The following is a 24,892-nucleotide window of genomic DNA, read 5'->3' as shown; positions in this document are numbered from 1 at the left end:
AGTACAACGTGGTTACTCTCAGGATGTTTACAGAGAACGGGTGGCTCCTTCACTCAACTAAAATTATAAAACTAATTTATGTCAGCTGAGCTCTCGTAACAACAATGGGTGTTCTCAGGAAATGTGGCTCCGCCCACTCTGCCCGCTCAGCTGGGCAGCTGCCGAACTAGTGCCGCTGTCATACCTGAGACATCACCTGATATTTAATGAAGACAAAGCGTGTTGTGAAGTGAACGTCTCAGCTCGCCAACACTTAACTGGAATGGACAGATGGCGCAGAAAAACCAACATTATTTACAGACGGTGGAGAAATCCTGAACGGAGGTAAAACCACCACATGATTTTACTTTTTTATTTCCTCATGTTTAGGTATGGTAATAGGTAATGTAGCCTACTCTGAGTCACCTGTCTGGCAGCTGTCACATACCAGAGTGTTGCGGGTGGAGACTTATTAAAAAATAGCATGGGTTCTGGGGAATCGGTCTTAAAGAGACAAGCAGTGTTTTAAATAAGTTAACAATAACGTATAGTAACATTTAATGGACTCAGACTTTGAGTTGCGTTTCCAAAAAGTCCGCGAGTGTTTAGAGCTTTCCAACTGTCAGATCGCAAAGTGCCTGATGCTGTATGCACAGTCCCCGAAAGTCCGCGTTTCTGCAGACTTTGCCCAAAATTACTTTGCCCGAAATTACCCACAGTTCATAGCGTTTTGGCGTTAAACCACAGACTGCGTAAGGAGTAGCCAAAACACACGGTTCCCTTTCTCATTTTCCAGTTTGTTCATCCTGGATTCCTTTGAGGATGAACAAACATCATCTGAGGAATGTTTGTTCATCCCATCCTTACATGTCCTCCCATCTCCGCCCACGGGAGATGCGAGGAGAGAGGAGTTGAGGTAATGGGCATTAAACAAAATGAGATATCCTTCCCTACTTCTGTATTTTATGATCACTTTTAGAGCAGTATAACCGTGTTCAAGACAACCTATACATTTCCTATTATTTCAATTCACAACGTGGCATAATGGGAGAGAGAATATCATGTCATATTTGTTTAATTCACACACACATATCTATTTAATGTCAATATTACAACATGAAATACAGCAAGGTAGTGCTTAATGTAAGAGAACATTGTTATTTAATAATTTGACGTCCGCAGCTGTTTGCACTTGTAAACATCATGTCACGATTATAGCAGTTGAATTGGATGAAGCCTACATTCAATATAAAAACATAATGTCAAGGTGAATGTCATTTGAGGAATGCAGTTAGAACAGTACCTTACGAGGCGCTACATAGTTTTATCACACGTCTGATCATCTTAAATAACTATTTATGAATACAAAAGGAACAGCTACATTTGTAGAGTCCTGCCATGGTTTGAGATTATTCCAGCTGCATGTCACACCCAAGGCCAACTACCTCCTTGGGGTGATATTACAATGCTCATGTTAGTATAGGCAGATACAAGTACCAAACCACCTGTTAAAAGGCACCAGAATACAGGAAATGAAATTTAAAAGACCCCGGTTAGGGCTATGTGTGTCCAGTCTGAGGCAAATTCATTTTATGATCAAAATTGACATATTGTACTTAAAAACTCAACCTTTTGTGCTTAATGATGCCTGTTTTTCTCCCTTTGGTGTGCTGAACATTAAGGAGTGAGGTGAATTTTGTGGGTCACAACGATGAAGACTTCAGAGAAAATGAGATCTGCACCGTAGCCTCAGCAAGAGTCAACTCAGAGGGAGCAAACTCTGTATTCACAACTGGATTTCGTGAAACTGAAGGTCTGTAGAACAGTATTAGTTGTAGTTTATTCACATTTTGATCTCATCCGTCTGTGTGAAAAATACACAATAAACAAGGTGGCCTTTCGATTTAAATGTGTAATTCTTGCCAACTGGAACTATACTTGTTTGTTTTTGTGAGAGAGAAGGTTTTTTTAGATGTGTAAAAACCCAATATCAATATTTTAACATATTACTCAAGTATTATGTTGTGATTCTTCAGCAATGCTTACATTTCTTTACAGTGACATTGCAGTGACTGTCTTGTCTCTTTTTTTTTACAGAAACCTTCACTGTAGACGATGCGCTTGAGGCCTTCGGCTTTGGAAAGTTCCAGTGGAAAATGTCTGTCCTCACCGGACTGTCATGGGTAAGAATCCTAAAACACGCAGAAAAGTCCTCACTCTGACCTCCAGATGCTGAATGTCATGTAGCTCTCTGCCTCTCTGAGTGCAGGTAGGAGACGCCATGGAGATGATGATGCTCAGCATCTTGGGCCCCCAGCTGCACTGTGAGTGGAGGCTGCCAAGCTATAAGGTGGCTCTCATAACATCGGTAAAGTCCCTTTTTTAAGTACTGTATTCTCAGAAAGTGTTATTCTACAGCAAGTTAATTCTGAAATGTGCGAAAATCTTCTCTCTCAAGATCTTTTTTTTTTATTGTCTCAGGTGGTGTTTCTAGGAATGGGGATCGGTTCACCTGTAGTGGGGCATGTGTCTGACATCTACGGCAGAAAAGTGGTACGTCTCATATTGGAGTTTTTAATGATTTAGTGTTTGTTTTCTTGTACATGATTTGATGTTTAACTTGTGTGTTTTCTGTGTTTGTGAACAGGGTCTGATGCTTAGTATGTGCTGGTCTCTGTTCTACGGCCTGTTGAGTGCCTTTGCTCCGGTGTACGGCTGGCTCTTGTTCCTGCGGGGCCTCGTAGGCTGCGGTCTCGGAGGAGTTCCTCAGTCGTAAGTTCAGCTGCTTCCTCTGCGCGTGAAGCCTGCACTGAACAGACCTGCACATTTCAATAGCCATGAAACGATTTGCAATAAACGTTGGGTCTCTTTTTAAGGGTGACACTGTACTCAGAATTCCTTCCAGAGAAGTCGAGAGGCATCGGTGTCATGCTGATTTCGGTACTGTGGTGGTTCTGTTATCTCTGCATGACTTTAACTGTATTCCAGTGTTGAATCTTCGGTGTGATCAAGCACACACCGCTTATTGATTCCCTCCTGATTGATGGTTTTTTTTGTGCATCAGACATTCTGGGCACTTGGCTCTGTGTTCGCGATCCTCCTGGCATCGTTGACAATGCCCACTCTGGGCTGGAGGTGGCTGCTCGGCTTGTCTACCATACCAATGGCAATCTTTGTTTGCTTCTCCTTCGTAAGTATGTTGGTTATAAAATAAAACCAGCCGAGAATCAAGCTCCAACAGAACTTTTCTGTGTTGCACAGTGGCTACCGGAGAGTGCTCGTTATAGTTTGCTGAGCGGAAAAACGGAGAAGGCCATGGCAACTTTAGCACGCATCGCCAAAGAGAATGGCAAGGCCATGCCTCAAGGGAAGCTTATCGCCTATAAACAGGTGAGGTTAAAGATAAAGAGGTTATTTCAGGTAAAGGACACAAGTATCTAATACAATGCTTAATTGTTGATATTAATAAATAAGCCTTTAATTATTGTCATTTTTATTTCACAGAGTGGACGGATCAACGCTCTCTTCTCTCCCCGATATTTGAGGACTACTCTTCTTCTGTGGTTTATATGGTTAGCTTAAATAACACATTTTCTCCTCTCCGTCAACTTTCCTTAATCTGGTATGTTGATCTAAGGTGATTATGTAATTAAGGCTGGGATTACCAAGTAGTGGTTGGTACCCAGGGCACAGGAAAGATAGTGCTGAGACTGCCTTATGTAGTCTGCTGTGTGCACTTTATATGATGGGAAAGTAAAGGTGTGTGTGTGTGTGTACACACACAATGCACAGAGAGTGGGGGCAACAGATTTGAAATTATTTTGTCCTCTAGTAGGTTAAATCAGCTATGTGTTTTAATGCTTTGTGTTCAACTGCGTGTACACAGCTTAGAACGCTGCATTGTGTTTTTATCCAAAGGTTTGTAAACGCCTTCTCCTACTACGGGATAGTCCTGTTGGCGACTGAGCTGTTCCAAGCTGGACCTTCATGCGAGAGTGAGTATCGGCACCCTGTGGACCAGCTTTTAACTTTTGTCATGCTGCGTCTTAAATTGGAACGAACCCCCAAAACAAAGTTATCCCTCCTTCCTCATAGCGACGCAAGGGGCCAAGATTGAACCAAGCTGTAGTCTGGAATGCAAATATTTGACATCAGCCGACTACAAAGACCTTTTGTGGACAACCGTAGCTGAATTCCCAGGTAAAAGGCTGCTTATTAGCATTTTCTCAGAGCGGTGGTATGTAATTAAAACTTTCAGGTGAAGACCTTCACGGTGCCAAGAACAGCGTTGAGCCCATGTACAGAGGTTCCTCCATATTTCTTCTTAATCTGTTGAATTGCAATTAATTCACACTGTGTCTTGACTGCCACATTTAAAAGATATTTGTTTCAGGTATTTTAGTTATCCTTCTGGCTATTGATCGTATTGGCAGGAAGAAGAGCATGGCCCTGTGTTTCTTCATGTTTTCTTTGAGCATTCTGCCCATATACGCTTGTATTGGGAGGTAGGTTTGTGTCTCTTTGTTGTTGTGTCACATTGGAACAGTATAATGTATTAAACCTTCAATCCTAACTGTTTGTCTTTCTGTCCGTGCAGGACCGCTCTCACACTCTGCCTCTTTATAGGCAGAGCCTTTATCTCTGGAGGATTCCAAGTTGCTTTTGTTTACACACCAGAGGCATGTCTTTTACCAAGTTAACATTTGTTTTTTTAGATCATTTGAATTAGGGCTGCCCCCTCTTAGTTGATTAGTCAACAAATCTGTTATGCTGAATGACTTTTTGTGTGATTCTTTGTGGAGAATTTCTATTCTAAAGATCTGTCGATTAAAGCAACTAATGGATTAGTTGACAATGAGTGTTAGTCGATTTTCTTTGGTTGAGGACAGCCCTAGTATGAACTGGACACAATGCTCTCTCCTCTCATTAGGTGTTCCCTACAGAAAACAGAGCATTAGCAATGGGGATTTCAAATATGATGAGCAAGGTGGGTGCCCTGATGACCCCCTTTGTGGCACAGGTATGCAGAAGTTCCAGCACCATTCTGATATCTGACTCTTTTTAGGCTGTTTCTCCGCCTGGCTCCTCACATTTTGGGTTTTGGTTATAGGTGTTGCTCAGGACATCAGTGTATGGGACCCTGTCGTTGTACTGCGGCTTTAGTCTGCTGGGGGGCATCGCAGCCTTGATCCTGCCCATCGAGACGATGGGCAGGGGTCTGCAGGAGTCCAGTCTCGATGAGGAGGACGGAGCGCAGACGACCACCACCACCACCACAACCAGCGGGTCAAATGATACAAACGCAGGAGAACCAGAGGTATCTCATTCAGGAAGAGTGAAACCATTTAAAAGAAAAGATTCTTTGTCTACTCCAAGGCTGCTGCAGATGCCACAGTTGTCTGTTTAACTTTGTCCTGTTGTTCTTCACCCATCATCGCTCCCAGGATTCAAACTAATCTCATCACAGGAGTGATAATTGAGGGCAGGCCTACTTAAGCACACTTGGACCCGGTTTGTTTACCCTCTCTACATTTGGGCCATGAAGAACAGCAGAGGGATATTTGGAAGATGGTGATTCACTGTACTCTGCTTAGAGCTACACATGTTTTAAGACTCGCCCTAAGATTTTGTATAAGAAATGACTTCTTGTATTTATTTATAAGCCTGACTTTTTGCCAATTAAAGATGTTCAATATTCCTTAGACTCTATTTTCTTTTGTCAGTGAAGAAAAGATGCATGGTTCTATTCATCAATAGGTGATGCAATTATGATAAAATCCAGATATTATTGTCAAATGTATAAATTTGGTGACATCACATCGGACTGAAGGAGATCGTGACGGTCATTTTTCGACTGTTTACTGATGTAGACCAAACAATTTAATTGTAACGAGCAGATGAATCGATCATGAAAATACTCGCAGATCGGTGCCCTCCTTTTGGGTCAACCTCACTGCGTTTCATAACACGAGCAGAATATTATTTCATCATTTGTATTTGGGAGTTCCTAGTCTGGCCAGTCACCTTGACAACATTGGCCCAATGACAGCGCGCACGCGAACTAGGCCAGCCAATCACAGGCGCCCGGCGAAGCTGCATGTCATTTCTGCTCCGCTTGCAACCTGCACCGTGTTTTGTTTGTCTGTCTGCGCAGCAGTGATGAAACCGCGGGGTCCGCTGCTGGCTCGGTACAAACGGCGGAAATCTCTCATGACTTCCCGCTCATGAGGTCTCCGGTAACCGCAGAGGACGCACGGAGCAGGACCGAACGGGAGCACCGCCGGGGCTCTGGAGTGTGGAGGTGCTGCTGGATGAGAGTCTGACTAGGCATTTTCTCCCCGGTGACAGAGACAATCTCAGCGGCGCATCTTCCCACGTCCTCCTCCCCTCCCCTCCCTTCTCCTCTCCTCCTCCTCCTCCTCCTCCTCCTCCTCCGCTGCCCTCCAAGGCTGCAGCCCACCGACCATGGCCCTGGTGACTCTGCAGCGCTCTCCCACCCCCAGTGCAGCATCCTCGGCCAGCACGACGAACAGCAGTGCGGGGGAGGTAAGTGGAAAAGCCGGGGCTCGGTCTTTGTGTACGAGGAAAAGCCGAGAAGGCGCCTGCAGGAGAGCCCCTATCAACCCAGGCGGTGTGGCGTTCAATATCCCGCAGGAAGGGTTAGCCATCCTTTCGTCAATGCTGTGTGTTATAAACTTGATTTATTGTTGCATTGTTTGCAGCAGAGAGTTGTTTGTGGCTGCTGTGGCGGCGGATTTGTAAACAAAATCCTGCAGCGGGGGAGGGGGAGGCTGCTGGGTTTAGCTGTCAGTACAAAGTGGTCATTTTGCTGCTGCACAAACAGTTGCTGCGTTGCACTCAGGTTGTTCTCCCTCCTTGTTATTGGCCTTTTTATGTAGTAATGCAGCCCCAATGTTGGGGAGGAGGCTTTAAAGGGGAATGGCAATCCATTATGATCAGCGTGTGTGTGTGTGTGTGTGTGTGTGTGCCCCAGGACACTTTAGTCAAGTGTTCGTGAACTTGCAAAAAAAAAAGAAGAGAAGCACTTAATGAGTGCTGCCACTGAGGTGGTACAATCAAGTGATGTTAGATGTATATGCAACACCCCACAGAGACATCTTACCACATGTATTCAGTGTTTTTTTTTGTCACAATTCAAAAAGAGAGTATGTCATTTTCTTTCAGCTCCTGACAAACAAGAAGTAACATTGACTCTGAGGAGTGTGCGGCTGTGAATCAGACGTTGAATCCCATATGGAACACCTAGTCTTAGCAGCAAATACATTCAAATGTGGAGCGGTGCCAGATTTGAACTCTAAATGAAACCATAACACCGGGGTTAGTGCTCCAGTTCTCTAGTTTTTAGGAGAGTGGATTATGTGCTCTTGGTATAGGCTGACTGAGCCGAGACACAAAAACAAGCGGGGACGTTCTTCCTCTGATGGCGAGTTGGGCTTTTAACCTCGCTGTCTGCATTACGGCTCACTATTCCGCAAGAGTCAGACAGCAGGAAGGAGAAGTGGATGGGTGTGATGTTTGAAGGCCTCCTAATGATTCTACTGTTGTCTCTGTAGCAGACGAGATCACAACACTGACAGGACAGGACCAGCAGTAGGCGCCTACTCACACCTTTTTTTTTAAAGATTTAAAATCATGAATGTGCCAAGGTCCAGTCCGTTCCCGCCCATGTGGCTCAACACAACAGTTCCATGTGCACAGTGCAGTGGTCTCCGTTCACTAATCCGGTCTGGGACAACTCTCTGGTTCTGCTGCATACTAGATTCACAACGATGGCTGTTTTTTATTTTTAAGAAGAAAATATAAATCCTCTCCTCTGTGTTTCCTCGACATTCATTTGACTCTGCCGTTACACGTCGTCGTGCTGTCGCCGTCTTTATATCCTCCGTTTATGTCTTTCAGGATTGTGGAAGTGATGATGAGCGGAAAAATAATCAGAGGTAAGGATCTCTACCGTTTAACGAGTCATGTGTTGGAAGTTCTTGCAGGATTTCAAACACACTTACAAAGAGATGTAAACTTATTGTGCTTCTGAGGAGGAGGAGGAGGAGGAGGAGGAGGAGAAGAAGAAGCGGGGAACGTGTAATTTACGCCCGAATTGGTGTCACGGCTGTTGTGATGGTCTCTAGTTTGGTAGAAGGGTTTAAACAACACACAAATTGGGAAAGACGGGTCACACGTCAGATGACCCGCTGTATGGAATGAATCATCAGAGAAGCGTGGTCGTGATTATTAGGAGCTTCTCTGACAGGCGATGAGCTGCTAGTCTTGTCCTCGGGCCCTGAGGATGCAGGAGCATCCGTGTATTTCCTGTAATGGCCCTCAGCCTCTCGCTGCTCAGGAGGAAAAAACCTGCTGGAAGTGCAGTTGATTTCACATCGATTTAAAAATATTTCCTCGGTTACATAACGGAGAGTACTTTTTGTTCCTGCTCGTCCACAAAGCTTTCCTTTAATCAACCCGACGTCACAGAAGTCCAAATCTGTGTCAGTAAAGCTTTGGCACAGACTCTGTCTTTGTACTCACTCTGTGTGTGTGTGTGTGTGTGTGTGTGTGTGTGTGTGTGTGTGTGTGTGTGGGAGGGTGGGTTTCATTCAAAACAGTCATGTCATGCCTCGTGTGAAGTGTCTACATGAGTAACCCGTTTCTGTGGCTCAGCAATTCATCAGCGCAGAGTCTTCATTTAGAATTCTGCATGACAGACTTCAGATTGACGCCAAGTAGCGTTGCCAGTTGCTTTCGCAGCGCTTGCATGAATGATGGTATTGTGGCGTAGGGTGTTGCGTAGGGAGAGCTGATTGCCGAAGCGCGTGCTGTGAAGAGGAGATAGTGAACAGAGGCTCGAGGAGGACAGGGCAGCGCAGACGAGGAGACTTCAGGACCGAGAAAGCCGTGGGAGGCAAAAGAGGAAGGACTTGCTAGACCGGGACCACGGGGAGAGAGAAGTTAAACTGCCAGTTTCTGAGGCTGCCGTCTCCTGACCAACAGGAATACACAGGTGTAGACGATAGATGGGAGGATGTTGATAAGAGGAGACTAGATTTGAGTTATTATTTCTACTAGGTGGTTCACTAACTGCTAGCAGGATGCATCTGGTCGCGAAACCGCCACACAAAGCCATGCTCGCCGTGCTGCCTCACTTTGTGGAGAAAGCTGCTCTGACTCGGAGGGAGATCTGTCGCATGTAAGTTCTCACAGCGACGCAAACAGAAAGTCGATGGCAGACTTGACAGTGAAAATGTATGGGGGTGAGTCGACGCTTACCGGCGGTTTGGGATGTTTAGAGTCGGCGGTCAAAGTTTGACAGTAAAGTAAAGATTAAAAGTTATTATGTCTGTGTATTTAGTTTAATTTAGCAGTCATCCACATTTGAACGTTTTTAGATAAGAAAAAGTCTTCTTTGTTCGAGCTTTGTGAAGAGTTTGAAGTTGTTGCTTTGAAATCAACAAACCTTTCTCAAGTGTACATTTGTTGAACGTAAATTGATTCACATCACGTCCTGTGATTCTTCGACCGTTGTCTCTAAATCTTGTGTATTCTACATACAATTGAAAAGGAATCGTGATACCACGTAGCAGGAGAACTGAAACAAAAGGCCTTGTGATGGTCCCACTCAGTCATACCAGGCTGTGTGCGTGTGTGCGTGTGTGCGTGTGTGTGTGTGTGTGTGTGTGTGTGTGTGTGTGCGTGTGTGTGTGTGTGTGTGTGTGTGTGTGTGTGTGTGTTGGTTGAGCAGGGGTATGAGACTGCAGTTGGACAAAGCTGCACTCTGTTCTGTGTGAGAAAAGACGCTAAAGCTCTCCTCCTGCTTCACTGCAGCCCTCGTTACGAAAGGCATGACCCCCCCACAAGTCCCGCATCCAGTACAGGCCCGGACGGGGGGAAGAGGGAGTCTGGATGTCCGAGCACATTTGGGTAGTCGCGGTGTAACGCTTGATTCAGCGTAGGTCAGCAGACCCACGCAGGAGGCGTCTGTTAATCATGCTATAAAAACACAGGGCTGTAAAAGTCACCGCATCAGAACTCTGCTGACTTTCAGCCGCTGATGAGCCCTCTGTCCTGCTCGCTGAACCAGCGAGGACTTAATAAGTATGCAGCCTACACCTGACTGCTCACTGTGCGTACGGGATCCACACTGCAGACATGTCTTTTTGTTTTATGATAATTCTTTTTTTTTTTTTTTTTTTTTCTTAGCTTTTTATTAGAGCAGCTGGTGAATGACAGGAAAAGAGGGGATGACGAGCAGCAACGGTCAACTGTGTTCACTGCAAATCTTCAACCATGATTTGAAAATGGGATTTCTTTTAAACTCCAGTTCGGCCATGATGACTTATTTGCAGATCAACAGAAAATGTATTCGACAATGTTGGTTCATCGTTGGTGTCTTTCCAAAACATTCATCGGTTTGAGCTTCTTGGTTTTTGAGGATTTGCTTTTCTTTGTTTTATGTGATCGTAAAATTAAAAATCTTTTGGTTTGGGACCGATCGTCAAACGGAACAAGCAATTTGAAGACGTCACCTTTGGTTGTGGGAAATTCTGACCTCAAATAGATCAGATGATAAGTTTCTTTCCTAAAAAAAATGTACTTAGCAGTTTAGGTCGCATACCGATAACACTGGTTCTATTGTTGCTCAGTTAATCAATTACAAAGCCAAATTATGTTTTGTTAAAAGCATTTCATAACCTCTTTAAATGTAGGGTAATAATTGAGTCGTCCAGCCACATTTTAATCATTCTGACAGTAGTTTCCTTCCAATGTGTGAGAATACATTTGTTTGCTAATGAGGGAATAGAAAAACGAAGAGATTCATGAGCTGAGAATGAGTAGTAAAGATCTGATGCTACATTAGAAGTAATTATGGTAGAAATATTGTCAAATGTTAGAATACAGGAAAAAGCTTCTGACATCTGGCACAAATTGAAAAAAAACTACGTCTTCTTTCCATTTGAGTCTAAAGCAAAAACAGGGTTGTGGAGCTATGGAATGGCTCCGTGGTGTTCAGCATGTATACTTGTGCGAGTGATGTTTAAGGTGCATACACGTCAAGTAAAACTAAAGTGTTGTGGAGACCATGAAGAGGAGGCTGAGGCTGTCCAGCAGGATTAACGGTGGTTCTGAAGAGCAGGCCTTTTGTCCTGGTGCAGCCAGTTTACTCTGCTGACCCACCCAGGTGGCATTTTAAGACTGTTTTCTGCAGCTTCTTGCTTTCCTAACTAGTCATTTGGGTTTTTATGTCTGAAATCTGGAGATATCCGAGCTGGATGATGAAGGGAATCAATGTGTTTAACTACGCCTGTACCTTAGCCAGCCAGTAGATGTTAAATCACTCCTCCCTCTCTCTCTCTCTCGCTCTCTCTCTTCAGTCCAAAACTCTCCTTTTTGAAAAGAAAGAGGGGAAACAATAAATCCCTACCTCACTTGGGTTTGACTCGTTGGGGTTAGAACGAAGCACAGGGAAGAGTGGTTCAACTGGTAAAACATTATCAAGCTGGTGTGAAAGTGTCAGACACTGTACTGTTGCCTCTGATGGCAATTGTTGAGATTTCAGCCGCCCTCAATGTATTTTCCACGTCTGCCTTTTCCAGCCTCAGTGAGAGCTTCTTCATGGTCAAAGGAGCCGCCCTCTTTCTGCAGCAGGGCGGCAGCGCACAAGGACCAAAGACCCCGACGCACCACAAACATGCAGGTAGGAGCAAACTTGCACAGAAGAAGCTTTGTTTCTCGCACAAATGAGCTCCAGACAAAAGGAAAAGTGTGTTTGCTGAGGTGGTTTTTCTCTCCTGTGGGTTCGTCTGTGTTTATTCTAAACTGTGGTCCGACCTGAAGTGACCTGCAGTTCAGCACAAGGGATGCCCACAAATCAGTTCAAACCAGATCAATCAGTCAGCTTAAAGTTATTTTAAAGCAATACACGGACGGTGTCTGTTCTTTTAACTTTTTTTGAATTACAGACTCATGCTGCTGATGTTTGTCTGCACATCAAAGTGATGCTAAAATGCAGCATGATCACGCACCGTCTAAAAATGAAAGCTCTTTAATAGACGCTCACTGTTTACAAGTTGAGCCGTGTGTCATTTGAGGACAAAGGCGGGAGAAGTCTGTTTGCAGGTGACTCGGGTGTTACTCGCTAACACTTTAGCTTAGCACGGCTGGAAGGTCGCCGGGTTTAGATTTGTCTTCATTGAGAGAAATCCACAAGCATATTTGCTCCCACTGGAGACGGAAACCCCAAATGAATGTACAATAGACGAAGCTGAATGATCAGTTTGTACTTGACCTTTTAGTTTTTTTTGTTTGTTTTTGTTTTTTGTTAGGAATTCCCCTGAGTGTCTCTGCAGTGAAGCCTGTCAGCGATTTTAAAGTGTGCATTGTTTTCTCTGTATTGTTAACTCTGAACTTGGTCATATTTGTCAGCTTATTGAAGGCCGTTTTAGTTTCTTACTGGGAAATCCAGTGTCCAGTTTGGACATCCAGACTGTGACGGTGACCTTAACTCGTCCAATCAAACACGAGGAAAAGAACGAGCTGAACTAAACTGTGCTTCTCGTTGAATTGCAGCGCACTCACTCAGTGTTTCACTTGCAGGTGATTTACCTCAACACCTGCAGGTCATGTTTAAAATCCTCCGGTCTGAAGATCGCATTAAGCTGGTCAGTATGATACTTAACACACACACACACACATTTATTTATTTTCAAAAGTATTTGGATCGATTTGTTTGTGTGGGTGCTGTACACTTGAAGCTGTTCCAGTTAATTCTCTTACTCATTAAAACCATTTTAGAAAAGTGTTGTTTACTCAGGTTTGTTGTTTTTCATGCAGTTTTTGCACAATAATTCCACGACCCCCACCAGTAAATCTTGCATGCTCTCCTTCTGTCCCACAGGCCGTACGGTTGGAGAGCGGCTGGTCAGACCGGGTGCGCTACATGGTCGTCATCTACACCAACGGCCATCAAGATACAGAGGAAAACATCGTCCTGGGGATGGACTTCACAGACAAGGACAGGTAATGAATCCCTCCGCTGTCTCACGTTTTAATGCAGTTTTATCTGATTTATTAGATCTGTTCAAATGTGATTCTGAAATCTTTGTGCTCTACAGTAAAAACTGCTCTATTGGGATGGTGCTGCCACTGTGGAGTGATTCCAACATACATTTAGATGGAGATGGGTAAGTTTCAGTTTGTCCTTTTCATAAAAGCTGGAATACGTAAATCAGCTGGTTGAATATTTCTGCTGGTATTGAGGCGGGCTTCCAGCTGCATGTTTTTGTTCTTCTCTTCCTGTTAGGTTTTTCTGCCCACCAGTGGCAGAGGAGTGAATTACATGCATTTTTCTCAGTGTGTGTGTGTGTGTGTGTGTGTGTGTGTGTGTGTGTGAACGGTTCTTGCTGACCTGTTAACATTGTCTCTGTATGCTGGAGGAATGTTCCACCGGTTGGTGTCCTGAATAGTCCCCGTGAACGAGCCGTGTGCAGCAGTCTGTGTTTACATCCCCCCTGACCGCTCTCTGCATCTCCACCCAAAAAAACGTGAACTGATCTTCCCTCTCCTCCTCTTCCTCACCAGAGGCTTCAGCGTGAACACGGCGGGGCGATCACATGTCTTCAAGCCTGTATCTGTGCAGGCCATGTGGTGAGTGAATCCGTCGTGTTTACCTGGGATTACCGGTGTGTGGACACGAGGGAAACACGCGTTGGCCACGCTGGATAATTGTTGTTATGGACTCTCACATTAGGTCGATGAAAACGTGTGTACCAGGCCTCGAGGCATGTGCAGGTTAATTTGAGTGTTCAGATTTTGTATGGCCTGTGTGCAGTGTAAAGGTACTGAAAAGCTGAGGGTGGGATTAGTTGGCTCAATTATGGGATCAAGTAGCAGCTTTACAAAAAGGTAATAAATGACTGTTAGACTTTGTCCAACATTGAGGCTTTGCACTCGTCGCCAGTAACATAAATGAACATAGGTACAAACTGCCACCAATTATCTCATTCCAATCACACCCATTTATAAAAAAATACACACAAAACACTAAGAGATGTGTTTTATATGTGAGATGTGTTAGATTATTGTTTGGTTCTACTATATCTGTCTTCTCTGTGCGCATATGGAAATAAGAGTTGGACATTAATATGATTTCTTTGTCTCTGTAATTCTGGGACTTCATGAATATGTAAATGACAACATGTTAATGTCTTTGACTAGCTATCCATCACTGGAGAGGTTAATGGTACAGAAAATGTCCCTGCCTTTGCGCTGGTGCTCTTTATTGTTATAAATAACCAAAGAATTATAGAGCATTTGACTATAATTTCCCACTGTGCTCAACACTGTAATGACTCACCTGGTCCAGCACTACACGACTGTCATTACAGTTTGTTCCAAAACTTCTGGCAGTCTAGCTCGATCCATGTGCCACCTGCTGGTCACTCATCAGAACGACCAATAAACAAGTCTGCCGTTTGTCTTATGTACCCTGATTTGTGTGATAGTGAAGTTATTGCTCCGTGTCTCTGCAGGTCTGCCCTGCAGGTCCTCCACAAGGCGTGCGAGGTGTCACGCCGCTTCAACTACTTCCAAGGGGGCATCGCTCTCACGTGGATGGCCTTCTATGAGAGCTGCATCACCTCAGAGCAAAGCTGCATCAATGAGTGGAACGCTATGACCGACCTGGAGACCACCCGGCCCGACTCGCCCACCATGTTCGTCGACCGGTGAGACCCCGCAGGCTGCTGCATGCAACATAACCGTTTTAAGATATGAGTTTAATGTGATGTAAAGCAGAGTACCTCCATATTTGAGAGGCAGAAAACAGCATTGTCTGCTGTTATTCCATGAAAAATGACTGTAAGGATTAATCCGTTATCCGAATAGGCTCTACACGTTTTTTTTAACATGCATGGTGTGTGTATTGTGTCTTTAGTCATGGAATGGATTTTAATGCTTTGGACACCAGCTGTTGTCCCTTTTGTCTTCAGCTTGGGGAACATGTTACACTGTTATGCTAATTTCCATTCAGACAGCAACACTGATGTATTGACTCATTATGTGCAGGCCAACTGAGCGAGAGAGGACAGAGTGTCTCATTAAAGCCAAGCTACGCAGCATCATGACGTTTCAAGACCTGGAGAACACCACCTCGAAGGAGGTATGTGGCAAATCGACGATGTGTGTGTGTGTGTGTGATGGGTCCGGATCTTTCTATAATACTGTACTTAACGGTTTGAGAAAAAGACACATCGGATTTTCATGTTTTATTAATGTAGCAGCTGCAATGTTTTAGTATAATAAAGTGCTTCTTGTTCAATCCTCGTCCACAGATCCGTAACAAGCTGGAGCAGCATATGAGCTGTAACCTCACGGAGTACAAAGAGTTCATAGACAACGAGATGCTTTTGATCCTGGGTCAGATGGACAAGCCCACACTCATCCTCGACCACGTGTACTTGGTGAGAATCTTTTACCTTGAACTGTTTTTATATAATATTTTTCCACTATTTTCTTAACATTTACGCTGATACACACTTACTGTCACACTGTGGTTTATTATTACCTCAGTAAACTTCAGCAATTATCCAGAATAAGTTTCCGTCTTTTTGCCTCTGTAGGGCTCCGAGTGGAACGCGTCCAACCTGGAAGAACTACGTGACTGCGGGTGAGCCGATAGTGTGCACACCATGAAGTCCTGATTTAATCCTACACCTTTTTGAATTCTTATAAAGAAGAAAATATTGCTATTGTCTGTTAATATTTGGGAGGCGAATTGTAGAATTATACCAAGTGAATCTGTTTAAAACACATGGCACATGACTCTGTATGACTTTCAGTTATTACTTAGTCAGTGCAGCAGTGTTGGTAGATATTTATGCTGCGTTCAAGGTGCACAATGACAAATGTAAACAAAAAAACATGGCTGACCGTGACAAACTGATATTCCTTTTGGCAAGAGTACACACAATTAGACGCTCAGCAGTGCAGCCTCCACATTTTTTGGGACATTTAAAAAAAATTGGTGGACAACTGCTTCTTCATGAAGTCGGGGTGGATGTATTTTTTCTAGTCGGAGGTCGTAAATGTTCTGTTCCGAGTTGTCTTGAACGCAGCATTAGTCTTGATTCCACCTGTCCTGAGTAACAGTTAAACTAAAAAGTAGTGTGAAGACTAACATGTTATTGTTCTGGTTGCAGAGTGGGTTTCATCCTGAATGTTACCAGAGAGATTGACAACTTCTTCCCGGGGATGTTTTCTTATCACAACATCCGCGTATACGACGAGGATGCTACCGACCTGCTGGCCCACTGGAACGACACCTACAACTTCCTCATCAAAGCCAAGTAAGAGACCACACATGTTAAGATACAGCAGTGGGCTTGGGAAAAGTTGTACAGATCATAAAACCAGATTGTTATCCAAGAATTATAGAAACAGCAGTCAACAGCACTGTGTCCCCACAGCCCTCTGGTATTAACAGATGTGGCTTCAAGGCATCATTTTTAAGTCGTTACAGTTTGACCGGCTCACATCATGTATTCTCCTTAAGTCCTGGGGCCGTGGCCCCACAGGATGCATATTTCTCCCACCCAAATGCATGACACAGCTGTGCGTAACGTAGACAGAGAGAACTGAAATGGTGCAATGGTGGAGTGCACCTCATGAAAACCATCGAAAACAGATTTAACTGAATACTTTTAACGGCTACTACACCGTCCTAACTGTCACCAACTAGATCCATATCAACTCATTGTTTTCTGTCCACCAGGAAGAACAACTCCAAGTGCCTGGTGCACTGTAAGATGGGGGTGAGCCGGTCTGCCTCTACAGTGATTGCCTATGCAATGAAGGAGTACGGCTGGTCTCTGGAGAAAGCCTACAACTTTGTCAAGCAGAAACGGAGTATAGCTCAGCCAAACGCTGGTTTCATGAGACAGCTGGCCGAGTACGAGGGAATCCTGGATGCAAGGTAAGCAGCTCTACAGTTTCACTCGGGTCTGCACTTCGCTGCAGTCGCCTGGGTGTTTTTTTACTCCAGTGTGGCCAGATACCTCAAGTACACATACCATAAAGCTAACGGCCGTTACGCACATCCTGCTGGTATCTTAACTATAATGGTGATTTGCTTTGTGAAGCTTTCTGTTTTTTCCTCACATGTAAACAAAAGCATATCTGCCTTCGCAGTAAACATCGCCACAACAAGCTGTGGAGGCCTGAAAGCGATAAGGAGGGATCAGATGATTTGCAAGCCTCTGGCCACTGTTCTGGTGGGGAGGAGACACCAGTGCTCAGAGGGGAAGAAGCCATGGGAGGCTGCGGGGCCTCTCCGTGCAGGGCTGTGGGTCTGGAGATGGAGCCCCTTGACTCTCTTAACTATAACTATTACTTCAGACGCTTGTCAGACTCTGCATTAGACAGTGAGCCCTCCACTCCAGTGCGGGGCCCCCCTCTGCTAGGCATGGAAAGAGTTTTCATTGAGATAGAAGACGTGGAGAGGGATGCCCTACTGGAGGACGAGGGTTTCCCCATGGCCCATTTAGCCCTGCCTGGCGAGGGCACGGCAGCTCAGACGTGCGGCCGCCTCGACCCCCTGGAGGACATGAGACTGAGGCTCGAGATCAGTACTTTGGAGGAGGAGGATGAGGAGGAGGCCAAGAAAGAGGAAGCTGAGATGGCGGCCCTGGCTCAGACACCTGGAAATTCCGATGGGAAGAGGCCAGGGGAGGATGCTGAGAGGACGGAGGAGAGCCGGTTAGGCCTGGCCAACCTGAACACCAACAATAGCAACCGCCTGGCTGCCAAGCGCAGCTGCCCTGCAGCTTTTGACGTGAGTTAAGAAAATATCGCTTTTTTAAAATTCTAGTTAAGTCTTTGTCTGTTTTTTATACAGATTTCAATTGTTTTTAAATATTCTGCATGCCACTGACCATATACTGTGTTTGTATGTTACTCCATTTAGGACAGTGGTAGCACAGGAAACCCTTTAAAAGTGAAGCCCTCGTATCAGTCCTGTAAAGACTGCCTCCGTCTACCACAAGTGCGGCGCTGTGACCGTCCAGCAGGAGGCCGTTCTCACCGCCTTAACCCCTCCCGCCACTGCACTATCCCCACCATATGCATAGATCCGCCCGGGACCAATTTTGCCTCCGCCCCAATTCTGCAGTCTCTGCAAGCCCCTGTTGTTGTCCCACCCAACTTGATCCAGCCCTCCAGTCATCTGTACCGCTGCTCCACCTGCACCCCCGGTGTCCCGCTAGCCAACCGCCCCAAACCGGTCTCGCCCATGAGCTGCGAGGAGACTCCTCCTGACCGCGGCTCGGTGGACACAGAGGACATGGGGGAAGAACTATCAAGGGATGGTACGGGGGCCATCAGAGTGGCTCCCGCTGAATGTTTAGAATTACAACCTGGTGGTGCCGTGGAGCTCCAGCAGCAGGCTCTGGCCCAGCTGCAGATGCCGGGACTGGGGTTAGAATTTGGTCTGGAGCTGATGCGACAGAGGGCGGAGCAGCTCGAGAAGCTGCCAAGCTTGGCCATGGAGGGCCAGCTCCCAGTGGGGCCCCTGCCTTAATACAGTAACCCTTACATGGATGAGATGGAGGAGGAGGTTGGCCACTGCCTTCAGCAGGAACCCTATGACGGCTGTGGGCCTTTTTTTTAGATGACTACCGCTGTGGTGTCGCACCAGAAACGAAGCTCTGCTTTGACCTGAACTGTCACGTCCTGGCCTCATAGCTGCACTGTCACAAGCTGCAAACAGCCCTCTCTGCATTTCCCAGAGAGTGTCCTGTCATTGTCTACTGGCACTAAGATCCAGATGAGGCTGGTTGTTTTGACCATTCGCTGAAGGCTTGAGTGCTTCTGGCCAGGTAAGGACCGAAGACTTTCCCCGTGCCCTTCCACTTGTCCCTCAGACCGGATGGAGGCCCACCTGGTCTCTTCTGAGCCTGCTGGCCCCACACCACACACAGGATCATCACACCTCCCCACAGCCCAGTGGAGATGAGCGTTATGCTGCCGTATTTACCCTCAACAGACAGGTTTGGCATATTCCAGAGACGGCGGCGGCGGTGGTTGTTTTGTTTCTAACTCCTCAGAAAGCTATAGCGAGCACTTTGGTGTTGATGGAAAGAGAAATACCTGAAGTTACCTGCTTCTTTCAGTGTACTGTATGTCTTTCAATCCAACTCATCAACGGCATTCATGAAGGAGCTCGATGAATGTTTTGCAGTTGCCCCATTTTGATTGCGTTCAGCATCTCCTCATGTTACCGCTGATAGCTGAATCCACTCTTACGTTCCCTGCTGCAGCTGCTTTTGCATCAAGAAAGGGCATTTCATGTGGAAGCATAATCATTTTGAGAAAAGGATGTGAGCCTTTTTATGCCTCTTTGTAAGGTGTTGTACCTCGGACCACAAGCATCTCGAACTGTTTTGGTCAAAGACTCTTTTGTTGTCTCTGCACAGTGGCTGGTTCACCCCTGACCTCCTCCATTAAAGTTAATGTAATCATGTACTTAAAGCACTCACTTTAGCCCCACGCATGACTTTGCAGTATTACAAAACATATTGTCGACACACTTGGGCAGCAAACATATTATTTTAGTCCTGAAATGCATTCAGATTTGTCATTATTTAGTTTAAGAGATCATGAAACATGAATTTTTTAAAGTGAAGCTAACCCCCTCGTCTTATGCCTGAAAGAATGACAAAAAGAAAAAGACTGAAAAAAAAACGTTCAGTTGTTGGGAGACTTGACAGTCATTCATTCAGATGTCAGGAAACATTCAGGAGCTCAAACGTCATTTTATTCTCCACTCTTGGTCTGATCGCTTGCTGATGTAACCAAAGCCATATGATTTTGCCCGGGACGGTAAATCACCGTCTTGATTTAAATTCTTCTTTTACTTTCTTACCGAGTCTGCGTCTGGGTCCTCATTTATCTCGGAGGCTCCCAGGCAAACACGCCTCACTCGGCTAACGTTCCCTAAACCCACAAACACCTGCGAAGACGCGCTAATCATGTATAGATTTAGCACTTGAGCACAACTTTTAGTATCCATTCACACAGTGCACACATTTCAGATCTATAGCCACGTTTTAATCAAATTAATTTGAGGAACACGAAAGCAGAAATCAGACGTGGTTCCATTCTTTGCTTGCAGTGTCCATACTTGTGGGTGTAATTTATTTGATCTGATTTAATTTATTATTATTTGAATTCTGACTTTGAAATTACCAAATCAAATATTTCTATTTACAGTGTGAAAATTTGAAATTATAATCTGAAGTTACGATACTTTCCTTTTAATTTTAAATACAGATTAGTAAACTATGTAGAAAACTGCAAAGCCCAGCGCTCATCTCGTCAAGTCTTTTCCTTATTTAGTTCATTGTGTACATGTCGAGACAGCTTGAGGCACGTTGTGTTCAAATTGTGCCACCAAGCCAAAGTTGCCGTGTCGCGGGGTGTTGCTCTACAAGGTCTTCTGTTTGGTTGATGTTGTGTTTTGGCACGCTGGGTGTGCTGGAATGGAACTGAAAGACGCCTGTTTGTATGCAGGAAAAGCACATGCGAGTGTTTATTACTGTGTTTAAAGATCTGAGTGCTTCAGAAGAAATGAAAACTGTGCAAAGAATGAATGCAAGTTATTTAATCATCTTTTAACCATGAGGTTATTGTATTTTTTTTACATTTTTTTTGTAGATTTAACATTTCTTTAGTTAGATCAGTAGAAACTTCCATGCATCCTCTGTTTCTTCTCCTCCCTTAACTGGACCCCAGGGAGCTGCAGGTTTGCTCCACTAGTTCGATTTTAAAGAATTTGGTTTTTGCCTTGAAACTGTTCTTTTCCCCACACGTGAGAGCACGATGTAACGTAAGGCACTTAAAAATCTGCTGCCAGCATTTGATACCGCAAACATCTGTAATCGAAGAATTAGGAAATGTTACAAAGTGGCAACTTGGAGACGAGATTAGCATCTCGTCGTCTTAACTCCCGGCGAGAAAACAAATGTCCCAAAATGTTCTCTTCCTTTTTTAATGTATTATTAATATGATTCTAATTTCAGCCAGCTGTTCTCAGTGTGTTGACGAGTGAGCCTGATCCACGTGCTCGACATTGTGAGCACTAAATCCTTCTGTTTGCGTTCCCAGACCACGGCACTAAGTTCGGTTGTTCGCTTCATGTTTTGAATTTGTGTTTGTATTTAAGTGCCTTAACCTTGGCCTTAGCTCCATCATAAAGCATCACAGGCGTTGCAAGAGTTTCTGTGAGTGTGTTGATGGTCTGGCTTTTTGTACATTACTCACCCTCACTCCCAATAATAACCATGCTCCCTGCAATGTATAACTCGGCACAAAATAATAATGTATGCAAACACACACACACACACACACACAAGCTCATGCACAGCAGCCTCCTCCACCCCCACCCCCCCCCCCCCCCCCCCCAAACACACGCATACTTGATGGACTTCCATTTATTAATAGCCTATAATAATATTGTATTTGTTTGATATTGTTGAAACTTGTGGTACACTGTACTGGTTCAAAAGCTGGCTGAGGAACCTTACTTGCTGGAATGAGAACTATCATTTACATTAAAAACATTAGAAAGGATGGATTTAAGTCTTTGAAATTTACCAGTCTGTATATATTTTTCGATTTGCTATAAGTACATTAGCTTGCAGATGTGGTCAATATTAAGAAAAGCACTGATAATGCTACTGTGTATTGAGAAGTACTCATAATTAAGTTCTCGTGTTTGTACCACAGCAAAAAAAATAAGACTTTGGGCGATTTAGGCAAATGTCTTCAGGCTCCATTAAAAATGGCAACAATTGAAATTTTTTTTTTATTGCATTATTCCCAGGCAGCAGGCATCACACTGACAATCCTACTTAAGAGCCAGACGTTGAGGACTTTGTGTGGAAGGATATTAAGACATATTGCAATTTTAAAAGGGGGATCCAGGCATTTATAGAGTGTATTTATAGAGCACAAGTCTGCCCCAAAGCATGCGAGGTCGAGACGAGTGGAAAACGTAGAACACGATAAACCTTCCTGGGAGTAAGATTTTGTTACGTTAATTGTTTTTCGTTAACTTTTGTGTACTGTACTGTACATTGCCAATGTTCATGTGTAATGCACTTCTTTTTTTTTCTTTTTTTTTTTACATTTTGTTAAAATGATGTCCAGTCTAATGTTTATCATGGAAATAAACCATTTCCTCTGCATAATCTATTTATTCAGTGAAGTTGATCTGCTGTGCGTGCAGCTCACCACACTGTTTATTATATTTACACATTTTGGTGGAGAAAAAAAAAGATCTACTTTCCCCACTTAATCGCAAAACATTTGCAACTTTGTATACCGTTATTGCAATATATTGTACATCTGTAATCATATGTTCACCTCTTGTCTGCCTCTGGCCTTTGCCTGCTCTTAAATGGGCAGAGAGCTCTGTTATTGAATTAGTCAAATGAAGTCAGTGTGACATCATCATGGGGCAGGTGACGGCTGAAGAAGAAGATCTCCCAAAAAGACGAAAGTCCTACAGGACGACGGGCAGGCAGAGCATCAGTCCCCGTAAGTATTTACCTATAATCTGTGATAGTTTTATGTCGGTGTAACTACGCAGTTTATTAGATAACTTAAAACAGTTAAGTTGTTTAAATGGAAGTATTGTCCTAGTAAATGCTACAGTAAATGGTCAGTTAACATTTTCTACCTCAACGACAGAAGAATCTTCATTTCGATGCCTGTGTTGTAAATGTTACTGTATGCTCCTGTGGTTAATGTAAAAAGCTTATTATGCGCCGGTACACGGCAGCACATCTATCGTTTTATGACGTTTGAAGTCCTGCCTTGTAGAATGCTGGAAAACATTTTACTGTCAAACTAGATAATGTGTCTGAATACGATCCTGCCGTACTGCCTATTTGAATTTGAGCTCATTGTATGTACACCCATGCACTTACTGCTCTAAAGGAAGGGCACAGTATTCTGTTGGGGAGAAGAAGAAAAAGAAATCTACCCGGAGCCCGGGCTAATAGTTTGAGTACACAAAGTCACAAGTTTCTTATAAACTTTGAGCATGAGAGACACAGTAATGGGACATGAAAGATACGAGGGACAGTATGCATCACTACATCAATACAATTCAGTCCAGGCTATGTTAAAGACTCAAATGGTTCAAAACTGACCTCTGGATCAACTTCAAACTTTTGTATTTATCAAAACTAGTTCTTGAAATTCTACTCATGTGAATCCATTATGTGGAGCAAATGTTCTGACATTTTGTTTGTCCCCCACAGCCCAATTTATAATGTAACCACTCCTGCTTCAGTTGTTTATCCTCTTTTTTTTTCTAACTAGTTTTCATGTACTCTCAACATGTGGTGGTCAGATGTTACAGCTGTCTCCATGTTGGTATATTTTCACAATCAAATTGTAATTTCAATCTATTTAAATGGATTGAGCTACTCAACAGTCTTTCCACTTACAAGTACCCTGAGTTGGGAATCACAGGTGTAAACAAGAGGAACCATAATTTATTGTCGAGCTTGAAGGGGGGATAGTTATATTTACGTTCTGTGGACAAGCACGTTGGTTAAATAGACGGGCTTGAAAGACGTAAAGTGTCACTCAACGCTTCTCCGGCGGCTTGAAATAGCTTAAGCAGCGGATCACGTGATTGCAGACGCAGGGTGAAGAGGTTCAGTCACCTCTCCTTCCTCACCGTTCAGCCGGCGACGTCAAAGGACATTAGCTTAGCATTTCGTCTGATTCTAAATTGCGTTCGTGGAAAACATACCTGATGCAACAATACTTCTGCACATTCGGTTGTTTGTGATCTAAAAATATTCCACATGCCACTTTAAAGTCTGTTGAGCTGTTTTCCCTTTGCAATAATCTCTCGTCCGCCTTCCAACATGTCGGCGGTGGTTAAACTCTGCCCTCAAACAATTCGGATCAGAAGTCAAAGCACTTGTGACTTGAATCACGTAGTGCAGGTGACCTTTCTCTAGACCCCGTAACCAAAACAACCATAAACAATCAGCTGGTTTGAAGGGGAAGCACAAACACGCCTTGTCTCCAAACCAGTAATTGACATTGCATGATGTCCAACACTGTGCTGCCTCTGGTAGACATGTATACAGAATCCGTTATTAGACAAGTTATATAAAAATAAGGCTTGGTTGTAATTCAAGACTGGTTTCAGAGCGCATCAAAATGATTTATAATTTATGTCTTGGCAGCATTTTATTAGGTCACATTGACCTTGACAGCTGACCTCTTATCTCACTTGTCTTGTTTCCTTTTTGGCCTCCTGACTCAGTGGCAGCAGTCAGACCAGCGTTAATTATAGCCACCACAGCATTCCTTTCCTACAGAATAGGGGGAGATAGATAGAGAGGCCATGGGAGGGCACGGATGATCAGAATAGAAGAATATACCAAAATAGAGAGAGGTTCAAGATGATTCAAAATAGAGTTTTCCTCTCATTGGGATGTGGAGGCAAGCCATCCACATTACAACATTGTCTTGACATTTGTCTCTCTCTTTTCTAATGACAAGGCAGAACAACAACCATGGGCCAGAAGCTGGAGAAGCTGTCTGAAAAGGATGAAGAGTCGCTTGATAACTCGGATTGGTCGGGGCAAACTGAAGAGACCGAACAGTCGGAGACGGCACAACAAGATGAGAGCAGAGACGATGGCAGTTTTGTGACCCCTCAGGGTATTGGTTGGATTAGCGAGCTCAGTGTCGGCGTCGCGTCCACTGGGCTCACAGTCACTTCTCCATGTACAGACCCCCAAACTGGGCGGCCAATCAGGCCTTTAGGTCAGCGGGAGCAACCTCTGAACACCAGGGGAGTGTGGGTGGGTGGAGACAG

At 44.4% G+C, this 24,892-nt stretch overlaps 2 protein-coding genes across 2 annotated transcripts; both read left to right on the top strand.

The window, feature by feature from the left end:
* Window positions 1–189: 189 nt before the first annotated feature.
* svopb (SV2 related protein b) lies at window positions 190–5,652 on the top strand. Its single transcript, XM_079178640.1, has 17 exons — window positions 190–324; window positions 1,662–1,792; window positions 2,077–2,162; window positions 2,249–2,347; window positions 2,461–2,532; window positions 2,627–2,751; window positions 2,856–2,919; window positions 3,044–3,169; window positions 3,241–3,369; window positions 3,484–3,551; window positions 3,898–3,974; window positions 4,075–4,179; window positions 4,373–4,484; window positions 4,577–4,658; window positions 4,910–4,999; window positions 5,090–5,296; window positions 5,424–5,652. Exons 1-17 carry the CDS (start codon window positions 263–265, stop codon window positions 5,433–5,435), a joined length of 1,647 nt encoding a protein of 548 aa, XP_079034766.1. The 5' UTR covers window positions 190–262; the 3' UTR covers window positions 5,436–5,652.
* A 777-nt stretch (window positions 5,653–6,429) lies between these two features.
* Window positions 6,430–18,562, top strand: ssh1b (slingshot protein phosphatase 1b; the record flags this gene model as incomplete). The annotated part of the gene is made up of 15 exons (XM_079179369.1): window positions 6,430–6,525; window positions 7,900–7,937; window positions 11,586–11,686; window positions 12,586–12,650; window positions 12,887–13,008; window positions 13,104–13,172; window positions 13,570–13,635; window positions 14,520–14,714; window positions 15,055–15,148; window positions 15,321–15,449; window positions 15,609–15,655; window positions 16,188–16,334; window positions 16,760–16,960; window positions 17,176–17,818; window positions 17,951–18,562. Exons 1-15 carry the CDS (start codon window positions 6,445–6,447, stop codon window positions 18,560–18,562), a joined length of 2,610 nt encoding a protein of 869 aa, XP_079035495.1. The 5' UTR covers window positions 6,430–6,444.
* Window positions 18,563–24,892: the final 6,330 nt, after the last annotated feature.

The sequence above is a fragment of the Pholis gunnellus genome (genome assembly GCF_910591455.1).
Source record: "Pholis gunnellus genome assembly, chromosome: 18".
NCBI classification, from domain to species: domain Eukaryota; kingdom Metazoa; phylum Chordata; class Actinopteri; order Perciformes; family Pholidae; genus Pholis; species Pholis gunnellus.
The sequence above is the reverse complement of the archived record's forward strand: the minus strand, read 5'-3'. Positions and strand labels throughout refer to the sequence as shown.

Excerpts from the sequence above, each read along its gene's own strand:
- svopb (XM_079178640.1), top strand. The coding sequence starts at position 263 with ATGGACAGATGGCGCAGAAAAACCAACATTATTTACAGACGGTGGAGA. Across the intron at positions 1,793-2,076 it reads TGGATTTCGTGAAACTGAAG|AAACCTTCACTGTAGACGAT; the intron begins GTCTGTAGAACA and ends TTTTTTTTACAG. Across the intron at positions 3,170-3,240 it reads TCTTTGTTTGCTTCTCCTTC|TGGCTACCGGAGAGTGCTCG; the intron begins GTAAGTATGTTG and ends TGTGTTGCACAG.